The 14192-nt window shown below is 41.3% G+C and overlaps 1 protein-coding gene across 6 annotated transcripts in view; it reads right to left on the bottom strand.

Annotated features, from left to right (window-relative positions):
- Window positions 1-1409: 1409 nt before the first annotated feature.
- usp25 (ubiquitin specific peptidase 25) overlaps window positions 1410-14192 on the bottom strand; it is a 163174-nt gene continuing 150391 nt past the window's right edge. For all 6 annotated transcript variants that reach the window (XM_048602648.1, XM_048602650.1, XM_048602652.1 and 3 more), the window contains 3 exons: window positions 8676-8799; window positions 7037-7232; window positions 1410-2257 (listed from right to left, as the gene is read on the bottom strand). In XM_048602648.1, the coding sequence (XP_048458605.1) occupies window positions 2085-2257; window positions 7037-7232; window positions 8676-8799 (493 nt within the window). In that variant the 3' untranslated portion in view covers window positions 1410-2084. The remainder of the gene's footprint in view (window positions 2258-7036; window positions 7233-8675; window positions 8800-14192) is intronic.

Below are 14192 nucleotides of genomic sequence, written 5' to 3'. Positions count from 1 at the left end.
GATGTTCGGGAGGAGGAGATGCTCAGGAGGTCAGGAGGAGGAGATTACGTTGGGGAGGAGGCAGCTGTGTGGGGAGGTGGAGGAAAAAGGAGGGAAAGAGAAAACTTGTAAGAGAAACAGTTCAGCGAAGATTCACCTAGTTGATTCCTGGGATGACGGGTTTGTCTGATGAGGAAAAGATTAAACAGTTGTGCTAGCATCCACTGGAGTTTCGAAGAAAGAGAGGTCATCTTATTGAAATATCTAAGATCCTGAGGGAGGCTGACAGGTGGACGCTGAGAGGATGCTTCTCCTCTTGGGGAATCTATGTCTAGGGTTCAGATAATGGGTCACACATTTACCCAAAGATGAAGAATTTCTTCTCTGGGTATCATGAATTTTTAAAAATGTTTCAGGCAGGAAAGAGGAATAGAAGTCAAGTTCAGATCATTCATGATCTTACCGAATGCCTCATCAAGCACACAGGTAACAATAATAACTTTATCTCCAGAACACATTCACAGAAACAGTGTATGGCATTGATTGGGTTGGGGTGGAGGTTGGTTACTCAGGAAAGTTTAATTACATGATCTCCCTTCCAGGCTTCCTTTTACCTTCCCTCAATGTCTGGTGAGTTTGTTTCACTAACCGAACACCTCCAAAATTGCAGCGTGACTTCACTTGGGCACATTCTAAAGGGGCTGTTTCTTGTGTTTGGTGCGTTTGTCAGTCTGGGCTGCCATGCACATCCGTGGCTAAGGGGGAAGGATGCTTTCTAGCTCTTGCACCAGTCCATCCTTGTGGTACACTGCGTTTCCAGTCAGCTGGAGGGCAGAACAGTCTGTTATTCATGCAGATTCATCTGGACAGCTGCCTGGAATTGTACAGAAAAGAACCAGATCATTCAGCCCAGAACTTCACACAAGTCTCCTCATCACCTCATACTATCCTATCCCTCTCTACCTTATGTACTTAACAAGCTTTCCCTAAATCTATGTTACTTGCTTCAGTGGAGTCTCAGCAGTCTCTGGGCAAAGAAGTTTCTCCTTAATCGCCTATAGACTATACTACACTGATGGCCCCTTATCTTTGCCTCCTCTTCTCTATGTCTATTATATTGATTTCTTTCCTAATCTTGAAAGCCTTCAGCTGGTCACCCTGGTCTTTTTCTCGGGGAGGAAGTGGTAGCTTTCCCTCTCCAGCTTAATCAATAAAGTGCTCACAGAAAGCAGGTAAAAAAACAAGAAGCAGAATTTAATTCGATAGGCATCTTCCTTAACTTTTCTTCCTTGGGAGAAGTATCTTAGAAATTAATCTTCAATTGCTGAGATGGCATGGCCATTCTGATAGGGGTGACAACACTTTCTTCTCATATTTGACTATCAAAGCAACAGAGATATTTTTACAAAAAAAGCACACAGAACATCAGCTGTTTCATCATTACATCAAAAAATAGCCATAAATAAAACTTTATTCTTTCAGTTCGTTCACAAGCCTCATGACGTCATTTTCGTGGGGAGAGAGGGGTTGCGGGTAAGGGGAGGGCAGGAAAAGTCAGCACCCACACCTCCAAATATCATTGGCTGTCATTAAGAGTAATGTGGAAAGAATAAAATTCAACAGATAGAATTGTGGTTCTTTCTCTAAAAAAAAATTGATAGCATGGCGAGTTAACACACTTGCAGAAACCTGGTGGCAAGAGCAGGGATGCAAAAGATAAAGATGGGTGTCTCTTGCTTCAAAATGTTCCAATTCTTAATTTAAACATCAGTCTCTTTTTTTTCCTCTCTCGGTCCTCCAATGTCACTATTTCCTCCGACTGTGCCCAAAGCATCATGTGCACTGAGCTGTGTCCACTGTCAGTCTTGCCGTTTAAAAGTTCATTTATGGTAATAGATGCCTTGGTTGCGGTTAAGTCAAGATTTTATTTTTTTTAAAAAAATGGGTAAAATCTATAGCAGCAGCAGCAAGCAAACTCTGTGACGGGAAGGTGAAGGTTATACCTCAGAACGGAAAGAAAAGAAAGATTTAAACGAAAGAAGTCCTTGTTGGTTGTAACGTGCTCCCCGAAAAAGAGAAACAAAAAAAGAATCTCGTGTTTCCTTTCATCTGCCGTCTGCAGGGGTTCGACTGAGAGATGCCATTACACGAGCAAAGCGCTCACAGAGTTCGTGCGTGGAGAAGGAAGGGAGCTTCGGTGGCTCACGGAAAGCTTTGATCTCGGTCGAGCAGTCCAGCAGCTTTGGCAGGAAGTCAGTAAGCTTCTCTTGCAGGTTGGCTGAGAAAGGGAGTGAAAAGGGAGAGGTTTATTCATTTTTCGACAAAATATGACATTGCCAAAACGCTTCCCATTCAGTGTCGCATTTGCTTCCCATCAAGAGACTCACCCTTAGTGACTCAGGTGAGCAGTTCCACTGTACGTCTGCTCGCTACCAATCCAACAACCCAAATCTGATGCCTGTGCACATTTCACTAACAACAGTGCGTATTTATACAGCATATATAACATGGTGAGATGTTCCAAGTCACTTTGTCTACATGTGCACAATATTCAGCACCATTTGCAACTCCTCAGATACTGAAGCAGTCCACAGCCAAATGCAGTAAAACCTGGACTAGATCCAGGCTTGGAATGACAAGTGGCGAGTAACATTTGTGCCACACAAATGCCAGCTATGACCATTTCCCTTGACATTCACGATGGAATTACCATCATTGCATCTGCCACTGACCAGAAAATCATCTTTAAAAACAAATTATTTATTTCAAAATAAAATCAGAATGCGTGGCCTTAACCTGAAGACATAATTATCTCTGGTCACTTTAGTTTCCCTGCATTCTAACCCCTTCATCAGTTGACTATATTACGTCATGACTCCCATGAGTGCGTCGAGACCACTTCCTCCTGTCATAATCTTTCAGTAATATTTACTATTGCTCACTGCTATGTAAACAATTTATAATAAGAATTATTCTGCACATCTTTGTCTGTTATTATGTAAGGAACATAAAATGCAATTCTCTGGATGTAGTAAGGCTAACCTGAAGCCCACCACTAGCTGTCCTTAGGAAGGTAGTGATGAGCTTTCTTCTTGAACTTTTCTGTAGTTCCATGTGATAAAGCTGACTGATACCAGAATGCTGTGAAGGAAGGAGTTCCAGAATTTGGACACGGTGGCTCTGAAGAATGGCTATAATATGCTGAGGTTGGGGCTGGGGTGTGTGTGATTTGGGGATTTCATGGTGTTCTGTAACCCAGCTGATGCTCATGAACCCCTTCCTTCTTCCAGGTCCGTATCCTTCCCCATTTTTCACCTTCTGAGTGCACTTTACATTCACAGCTCTGCAACACATAAAATCCTATGTCCTTCGCCTCTTAAGAGTATTGAGATTAATTTTGCCTTCTCTGTCTTACTATAAGCTAAAGATTTTATTGCCCATAACTTGTATTCTGATTACCTGCAAATAGCAGATCAGTCAACATTAAACAGTATGCTTCTCAAACATCATAATGTCTGAGCAATGAACTTGTCCATAATTGCAGCCAAAGGCAAGATTTGCTTTTACATATATGTTTAGTACTATTTTAAAAACTGAAAACAAAATAATGCTTTGGTCTTTATGGCTTATTTTATGAGAGGTTTTCTCAAATCTTTACAATACATTGAGAATCTCAACTACCTTAATCATAGATAAATCTTAAATGGTTAAGAAAGCTTTTTATTTCAAAAGACTGTTACGATAGCACTAAAAACGGATGATCAATTTTTCACTGCTACTATCTGACTTTTCATACCTGAGACTTTTATGGATTTTAAAATGTTTTTAAAAAAGGGAAGACATTGATTTAAGATGGTTGCAGTGATCACCTGACTACAAACTGCAGCAGTTATGAAATCATCACTAAATAGCACCATCTGAACTTAAATTAACCAGCCATTTAGGTTTAATTTATACCTTTCGGGAAGTTTCACAGATTGAGATGGAATTTCCCTGCAGATTATCCAGTTTGGGAAAACCAATTAAGTTTGACATGGGAACACACAACGGAACTGTATTTCAGGCAACAGCTTTTGTGGTAGAGCAGAGAGAAGAAAATAGATTCATTACAGTTGACACAGCACCTAGTAAAAATCTAATTGGGGAAATTCAATGCATATTCTGGCAAGGGGCAAACAGAAACTCATTAGCAATGTCTTCCCTGGGGGTACAGATAGCTTCTTCCTACCTTGGCAAATTCCTAATATGGAAGTATGACACACCTCCTAATGTGGAAGTATGAAAATTTTGGGATAGCAGCGACCTTAAGGTTTGATCCATCGAAAACAGGCTGAGACATCATTTTAATTAGAACACCAAGAAAGACTCAAATAATAGCACTGTGAGAGCTTTAGGTAAAAGAGAGTTTAAGGAAAGGGATTTCAGAAATCAGTCACAGTTCTGCAATCTGTAAGTAGTGTAACTACAGAACTAGTGAACATCAGAAGTCTTCTATACAAGCAACTTCCTACTATTCAACTAGTGAAGCCATCACAGCTAAAGAATCTGATTTTAAGTTTTCAATCCCCTTACCCTGGAAAGAAAATGTTGTACCCTCATCTTTGTATGTAACTTTTATCCATATCTAATGTAATCTTGGAAACTGCACTTTTGCCAATAGTTTTTCCTTTTGTTTTTACTCAGTAACTTTCAGAAATAGCTGTGTAATAAACTAACCTTTGATCTTGTTTAAACTAAAGTTTCACTGCTGGTTGTTGTTAGATTGAAATATTCAAAAATTTAAAAGGGGCTAGAGGAGCTATACAAATTCACACTTCATGAGTCACAATGCAGACACTCCTTCATATGGTCCTGTCATCATTAACTAGACTTTTTACAATGCATGTCCAAATGCTTTTCTGAAAGTCCTATATCTGATTCCTTTACTCTTTCAGATCTTAATAATCTTCTGGTGGAAAATATTCTAATTTCCCTTCTAATTCCTTAACCAATTAGTTTAAATGTTGACCTATTGTTACTGACCCACTACCTAGCGAAAACAGTTGCCTACTCGTTCATCAAATCCCCATTTCGCTTTAAACACTTTCAAGTCTCCCCCAATTTTTTTTATAAAAAAACTATTTTCATCCTCTGTAATCCCCGCTTCACTGTCATCCCATTAAAATATTCTCTTCCTTATACTGTTGCACTTTCCAAGTAATGGGTGACTCCCCTCATTCTTCCTATCGAGGCTTCCACAGTTCTGAGGAAGGGTCACTGGACCCGAAACGTTAACTCTGCTTTTTCCTTCACAGATGCTGCCAGACCTGCTGAGCTTTTCCAGCAACTTTGTTTTTGTTCCTGATTTACAGCATCTGCAGGTCTTTTGGTTTTCATTTAGCCAATACAGGATTTGGACCTGTCCTGTTGACATCATACTGCATGACAGATCAGCCATTCGGGCAAATGGGCTAATCGATGACCTGTGCAAAAAAGCCTCAAGTACAGTTTAACTAGATTCTAATGGGAGTCCAACACTAACACCCACTTCTCTAAATTCTATGCTTTGAGGTACAAAACCAAAGTTTCCATTTATTTTAATGTGCTTCACACCAAGGCTTGACTGCTCCAGTTAACGAGTACCTCCCTTCTCTTTGTCTTCAACAAAGTAACTTGACACTATTCTGCTACGTCCCCAAGTCCCTCTGAATTTGTACAAACCAGCTTTCACCTCCACCGGTGTGTAAATTTGAACACTTCGACACTGACTCCAGATTATAAATAATTCATAAAAATGACAACCAGCAGTGATTTCCTGCATTGATCTTTCACACCATTCTTCACTTATTGCCAAGAATGGTGAGGGTGTTCAGCCCAACCAGTCTATGATGCTGTTCCTCCTTCTGCAAAAGTAGTCCTGATCCCATGTCTCTGGTGCTTTTTTTTTTATCTTCCCTTTTACCTTCGATCTTTCTTAAATGTTGACAAATTCTCTGCTTCAATTACTAAATTTCCTTTTGTGTTCCATAGCCTCATAAGCCCCTGTTGCAAGAAGGGTTCTCTTATGCATCTTCTATATTTGCTCTTGCATCTGTCTAAGCATCCTATGTCCCTGTTTGCTATGATCTGCCTGTACTGCTTGCAAAACAAAGCTTCTCACTGTACTTAGATACATGTGACTACAATAAATCAAATCAAAGATTAGATTTAGATTTTGTTGTCATATGAAAAGTATATAATGTTGCCACATATGGCACCATTTAGGTACCATGCTACCAAGGTACAAAAAGACTTGGGTACTTAGTAGTAAGAGAAATTAGTTAAAAAGTTAGGCATTACTTCATAAAATAAGTAGAAAAATAAAGAAACAAGGTAATAGTTAAAAATCTTTCATAGTTTAAACTAGGAAAATAAAGGAGTAAGTTAATATTTAGGACTCTTTGATGAGTCCTCCGCTTATCTTCCATCTCAAAAACTTTATCTTTCATTTGCGTTCCTTTATTCTAGAGATTTTCAACACAAGAAATAAGACTGTGTCAATCTATTCCATCCCTTCAAAATAAATCATCCAAGATCTCTTGTTCAAACACAAAAGTGGACTCGTTCTGATGATAATTAATCATTATAACTTATTTCAATTTAAGAACTTTTTAAAAATCTTGCTCAATATATTTCAGTCTATTTCTCAACCTCTTGCATTTCTGTTTGTGACAAATTTTCACACCTGGATAGCTCAATGGTCATTCAACAATTCTTGGGGAGGAGGTGGCATGATGGCAATGTTACTGGGTTAGCATTCCAGAATCTCAAGCTAATGTCCTGGGGATACGGATTTTAAGCTGATCACGGCAGATGATGACATTTGAATTCAACAGAAATCTGGAAAAATAAGTCTAATGGCATTCACTGTCATAAAAGGCCAATCCACCATCCTTTAAGAAAGGGTGTCTGCTGTCTTTACCTGATCTGGCTGACATGTGATTCCAAATCCAATGCAATGCGATTAGAGATGGGCCATAAATGCTGACCTAACTAGCACTGCCTGCATTCCATGAACAAATGAAGAAAAAAAACTTACGTTCCATTTCTTGCCCCAAATATGAACACCATCGGTTCCTCATGTCTTCTACAGCCACAATGTCTTTCTCTTCCATTTCATCAACCAATAACAGTGGTAGACAGGGAACGACCAATTCATTCATGGTGGTGAGTCCTTCCTCTACATCCTGGTCATCTCCAGACTCGAAGAGAGCCGCAGCATGCTCGTTCAATTTCTACCACAGCACAGCAAAGGAATATGTCAAACAGATAGACTCATACAATATAGAGCATCCCTTTAGTTCATCGATTCTGTGCTGACCAATCTACATTGACCCATCTACACTAACCTCACTTCACAGCACTGGGCCCATAGCCTTAAATGTTATGATATTTCAGGTGCTCATCACGTTTTAAAGGTTGTGAAGTTTCCTCTCAACTACCCTCTCAGGCAGTGCATTCCAGATTCCCAACACCCCTGGAAGAACATTATCTTCCTCAAATCTCCAGTCTTAAATGTTATCATAAAACATAATAAAATTTAAAGGCAGCACTGATATTTACTTAAATCGTTACTGGAGAAGTTGACCAGAGAAGGCCAAAAGAAAGTTCAACAAGAGGTTTTTAAATCTGTAATAGGCTGCCCAAAATAAATGACAATAATCCAGATGAGGTAAATCCAAGGTTTTACAAAGGCCCATCATTCCTTCCTTGCGTTTCTACTCTATACCTTCATTTTTAAAATCCAGGATCTTGTAACACCTATTTAAAACTACGTTCTCAATGTGTCCTGCCACCGTCAATTATTTTCACGTATACATTCCCAGGTCCCTCTGTTCATGCACCCCTTTAAAATTATGCCTTTTGCTTTATACTGTCCTTGCTATCACAATGAGCAGTTGAGGTGCATAGTTACATTGAAAAAAATAAGCTTGATAAGTACATGAGGGAAAGGGGTACAGGAAACTATATTGATGGACTAAAAACTGAAAATTGTGGGAGAAGACTTGCATGAAATATAAACACCAGAGACCAGTTGAATAAGCTGTTTCTGTGCTGCAAATTCTATGTAGTGAATTCCACACAGCCTATTTATATTTTAAATTGTGTACTTCCGTGTAACTTATTAAAAATATTAGTTGTATCTTTAAATTCCTAATACTTTGCCTTTTTTCTCTTTCGCTCTCCTTTGAGCTTATGGCATGAGTGCTGATTTAGTACTAATTAAAAGGAGCGTTACGGTATGTGCCCCCTCTGTAAAAACTGGGTTAAATCTCTAAAACTCGATGGATGCAGAACCATTTTAGCCAACAAAATATAAGATTACTTCTGTCCCATGAGTCGCGGTGTTCAAGTATTGACAAAGCAGTACTGAGGCTAATTCTGTCGGCTGCAATAACAACATGTATGTTGTTCTAAAAACTGATGGATATGTACAAAAACTGAGTGGCAAGCCACACTTTATAGATTTGTTTGTATTTGCCCAGTGAATAAAGCAGAGTGAACCATGGAGAATGCTGCTTATTCCCAAATTTTACATCAGATACCAAATTTCCCAAAGTTACACAGAGTATTAACAAAGCAGCAAATGTTACATTTTGACTCGTGTTATTGTCTACAGGCTACTCGTAGGAATTCTTTAATTATGCATTGTTCTTTCTAAACTGTACTGTACTTACCAGTAAACACTCTCGCCTGTAGTGTGACATTAGCTCTTCATCGTGACCTCTGTATATCCCTTTGGACAGCAGCTCTTTGTTATATTGGTAAGCGTGGATAAGGTACATCAAGGCTTCATTGTAACTGAAAAAGACCCACAGGCTCCTCAGCACATCAGGTAACACACATGCTGCAGTCTGAACTGCACACAAGAACAAGGTGCATTGAAACATCAGCATCTGTGAACAGCACACCATCCTGACTTGGTACTACGTCAATTTCCTTCATCATCATTCGATCAAATTCCTGAAGTTCCTTTCCTAACAGCACCGCGGGTGCACCTAAAGCAAGTGGCCTACTGCAGTTCAAGGCAGCGACACCACTTTCTTAGAAGTCCACAAGTCTGTTCTGGATAAGATGATTAATGAGGCGGTTGAAGGAGTTGGGTGGAAAAGAGAGTTACATGCGAGACACCTCAACTATGCCAGGAACAGAGACTTAAAAATTAAAAACAGCAAAATAACAGTCATGAGCAAGATAGTGGCACAAAAGTGTTAAAGGTTGCACAGATGGATTTATCTGGAGTGAGAAAATCGCAAATTTCTAACATAATTTCCCAAAGTATGCTTGATTCAGGAACTGCTTCCTTTCATTGGAAGTTCATTCATATGTCATAGAATCATAGAATCCCTACAGTGGGGAATCAGGCCATTCAGCCCATTGAACCCACTTCGAACAGCATTGCACCCAGACCTGCCACCACCGCGCCCCCCACCCCCTGCTCCCACAATCCCGCATAATCATGCCTAAACTACCTAACCTACACATCCATGGACACTACGGGCAATTTAGCACGGCCAATCCACCTGCACATCTTTGGACGGTGGGAGGAAACTGGAGGAAACCCACTTAGACACAGGGAAAATATGGAAACTCTACATAGACAGTCACCCAAGGGTGGAACTGAACCTGGGTCCCTGGCACTGTGAGGCATCACTGCTAACCACTGAGCCACTGTACTGCTATTTAAGAAAATTAAGAGACAAAAAAAAAAGCTGGTTTGTTGTTCCTCAGACGTTTTGTTACCGTGCTTGGTAACATCCTCAGTGCAGCCTCTGATGAAGCGTCGGTGTGTTTTCCATCCTGGCTTTTAAACTCTGGGGTCCCTTGCGATGGATTGCCTCACTTCCGGGTTTCCTCCGTAGTGGAATGTATATGGGGTTGAGTTCAATGTGTTTATTAATAGCCTGCTTCGTGGAGTGCCATGCTTCCAGGAATTCTCGTGCTTGTCTCTGCCTAGCCTGTCCCAGGATCTTGGCGTTGTCCCAGTCGAAGTGGTGGTTCTCCTTGTCCATGTGGATTGAGATGAGTGAGTATTGGTCGTGTCTTTTTGTAGCCAGTTGGTGTTCATGTACTCTTGTTGTTAGTTTCCTTCTTGTTTGTCCGATGTAGTGTTTCTCGCAGTCTCTGCAGGGGATCTTGTAGATGACATTGGTCCTGTCCATGGCGGGGAGTGGGTATTTAGTTCGGGTGAGCACTTGTCGTAGGGTTGATGTGGGTTTGTGTGCCACTGTGATGCCCAGCGGTTGTAGAAGTCTTGTGGTGTGTTCTGACGTGTTCCTGATGTAGGGTAGTGTGATGAGTGTGTCGGGGCGTGTAGAATCTTTCTGATGCTGTGCCTGTAGGCATCTCCTGACCCAGTTCTTTGGATATCCATTATCCTTGAACACTTGGAAGAGGTATTCCTCCTCCTCTTGGCATAGTTCCATGTTGCTGCAGTGTCAACATGGAACTACGCCAAGAGGAGGAGGAATACAAGATCCCCTGCAGAGACTGCGAGAAACACTACATCGGACAAACAGGAAGGAAACTAACAACAAGAGTACATGAACACCAACTGGCTACAAAAAGACACGACCAATACTCACTCTTCTCAATCCACATGAACAAGGAGAACCACCACTTCGACTGGGACAACGCCAAGATCCTGGGACAGGCTAGGCAGAGACAAGCACGAGAATTCCTGGAAGCATGGCACTCCACGAAGCAGGCTATTAATAAACACATTGAACTCGACCCCATATACATTCCACTACAGAGGAAACCCGGAAGTGAGGCAATCCATCGCAAGGGACCCCAGAGTTTAAAAACCAGGCGAGAAAACACACCGACGCTTCATCAGAGGCTGCACTGAGGATGTTACCAAGCATGGTAACGAAACGTCTGCGGAACAACAAACCAGCTCGGCGAGCCAACCAACCTCAACACCCACAACTCGAGCTACTGATCTACTCCAAAACCTTACAAAAAACAAAGTTTTATAGACCGGTAAGACTAATGGCTGTTCTCAGGAATTTAGCAGTCTATCATGAGGATAGGGTGATTGAAATGTTGATACATTCCAGATGATCAGAGGCAGCCAATCTGACAAACTTGACTGTTTATAAATGGTAGCTGAAGTAGTGGACAGGGAAATGCATTTGGAAATGTTTATATGCATTTTCAGAAGGCATTTGATCCTAAGAAACTTTTAGATAAACTTGAAGCTCATGGAATGAATGCAAATAATTAACCTGGTAAGGAAATTAGCTGAATGACGGGAGACAGAGAATAGGGATATTAGGCCTTAACTATTCATTATATAGGAGTGAACTTAGAAAATCAGACAGAACGCTCCATATTCTGCTGCACCACTGAAGCTACATTTGGTGGCATTGTGTCCATTGTGAATTATTTTACATTTGTTCATTTGTGGGATGTGGGTAATGCTGGCTGGGCCAGCATTTATTGCATTGCCCTTCAGAAGGTGCCTTCTTGAACCACTGCAGTCCACCTGCTGTAGGTTGACCCATAATGCCATTAGGGAGGGAATTCCAGGATTTTGACCCAGCGACAGTGAAGAAACGGTGATATATTTCCAAGTCAGGATGGTAAATGGCTTAGAGGGGAACTTGCAGGTGTTGGTGTTCCCTTGGTGCGCCCTTGTCCTTCCATATGAAGTGGTTGTGGGTGTGGAAGATACTGTCTAAAGATCTTTGATGAATATATTTTGTAGATGGTACACGCCGCTGCTACTGAGCGTCGTAGTGGAGGGAGTGGATGCTTCTGGATTTAGCACCAATCAAGCAGGCAATGGAAGTTTACCATTACAAAGAGATAGCAACTGATTGAGTGAATGGGCAAAATTGGGGCAAATGGATTTCAATGAGGGGAAGTACAAGTTCATCCATTTTTGACTGAAGAAGAATGAAACACGGTACTTTCGAGATGAAACTACTGTTGGTACCTGATCAAATGCTGTCCAGCCAAGTGAAACCTGTATCTCATGACTGAATTTTTTAAAAAAATCCTCCTATTCCTTTCTCTTTCATATGTTTATCTTAGAAATATCCTCCTTAAAAGTGTCCATTCACTTCATATGTTAAAGATATTCAATCCATTCAGTTGCTCCAAGTACTTATGGCCACTTAGACCTGTTAAGTTCTTTTGTGCCTTCTTCATTGCCTCTGTACCCTTTAACATGGAGACCAGAATTGCACACAGTACTCTGAATGTGATCCAACCACAGTTCTGACCAGCCTTGACACGACAATTCAATTACATTCCCTTAGAAGTGACAAGAATGCTGTGTCTTCAATGCCATAGTACCTGGGAAGAGAGTAAGACAGGAAAGACAACACCTCAAGCTGTTACTCCTCTGCATTGTCTCCCACACCAATCTCCACTACGAAAAGACATCAGACCTCCTCCCCCTCCCTAAAGTCAAACAGACTGTCACCACTTATAGTTGATTAATGGGGCACCCGGACAAGATTGCAGAGCCAATGGAAATGTAACTGACTAGAATTCAGTGCATTGGGAGCAAAGGGAGGGGAAAACTGAACAAGAGATTCTTTCTTCTTTTAAATGGGCCAAGTCATCAGCTAAGAAAATTCTTGGTGGACTATCTTGACAGCTGTGAACACACAGGGGCTGGTTCTGGGAACAGTGTCAAAGATGCAGTCTAGAATGCTTCTTTGAAACCATTTCAAAAGTGCAGGCATCACAAAAATACCTTCAGCAATATAATGAGAAGCTGCTGATTGCGCTTCCCCTGTCATCCCAAACAACCAAACACTGTAAACAGGCTGATCCCCGAGTCTGGTTTCAGTCCAAGGTGTTGGGGGGGAGGTGACAGCGCAGTAATTTAAAGTGCCTGCTCTTGGGCGGTTTGCCACACTGTGTGGCCCTGGTTGCTCATTCACCATGTTCAGCAGCTGTTGGAACAATCTGGGACGCTTCTCGGAACTGCAACTGTGGACCCACAGCCAGGGAAGCGAGAAGTTGAAATTACTTTCCCAAGTGTGATCTTTGGTGGTCACACTAACACGGTTGAATCCTCGGGGCTTCAGCTGAAAACACAACATGGAACAACACAGACGTATGCACAAACGCACAGACATACTCAGAAAAGTCCTGCTTCTGACTAATCACTGGGCAAATTAAACTTGATTGCTGAGCGTGCAAAACAGATCACTGACAGATGAAAAACAGGACTTTGTAATGCGCTTGTTGGTTGCTAGCCAGATTTACTTGGCCACTCACCCACTTATTTGAATCGCTTCTTAGAAGGCAGGAATAAGGAGCATTGCCAAATAACCTCAAGATAGACCTGAAATGTCCAGTTTAATGCACACTAGAATCAGATGACGGCACAGCAGCTGACGCCTGATAAAGGGGATGCGAAAGTATAATGGCGATGGGATGCATTTATAACACCTTCAATTCAAAACAGTGTTTAAACTTATTACACCTTCCATATTGTTAGAGAGACCTACAGAGATAAAAAGAAAAGTTCAGGCTCCTACCCCTCTGCATTGTCCTGACTAATTCCTCAGTATTTCCCAAATGCATTTCACGGAAAATTCAGCAACTTTCATGTATATACACTGATATGACGGCTTCATATTTCATGATTTTTTGAGACCTGGAAAAAATAATACATTCCAAGTTCTAAGGAGATACCTAGGGTGTTTTCTTCAAAGAAGGTCAATGAAAAGTCACATTAGAACTTTTGAGAACAAGGTATTTCTTGGAATGGTTTCAGCTAATTGATGCACTGGCTGTTTTATTTGAAGAGTGTTTTTCAAGTAGTTAGTGTTTGTTGTGGTTTTCAGTTGGGGAGGTATGCTAAAACGTAGGCAATTCAGCTGTGTTCTCCTGTTTCTGAAGCACCCTCTTTGTGAACTCAGCATGAAACCTGACTGTCCTCTTGAAGGGTGATGAGAAAACTTCTCGATACTAATTCCTGAGCAAGTTGTGTCTGCCAGACACCAGAGACAACTGCTGTAACTAGTGACCTGTCTATGTGGGCCAGAATGCCATCTGAACATTTCTCGCTTTCTGGCAAGAACTAACCATTATTGGCCAGAGATAAAAAGGTGTAGAGCTGGATGAACACAGCAGGCCAAGCAGCAAGGCTGACGTTTCGGGCCTAGACCCTTCTTTGGAAATGGGGGAGGGGAAGGGGGTTCTGAAATAAATAGGGAGAGAGGGGG

Source organism: Rhincodon typus, chromosome 11 (genome assembly GCF_021869965.1).
Source record: "Rhincodon typus isolate 14 chromosome 11, sRhiTyp1.1, whole genome shotgun sequence".
NCBI lineage: Eukaryota > Metazoa > Chordata > Chondrichthyes > Orectolobiformes > Rhincodontidae > Rhincodon > Rhincodon typus.
This window is presented reverse-complemented; position numbering and strand designations above follow the sequence as displayed.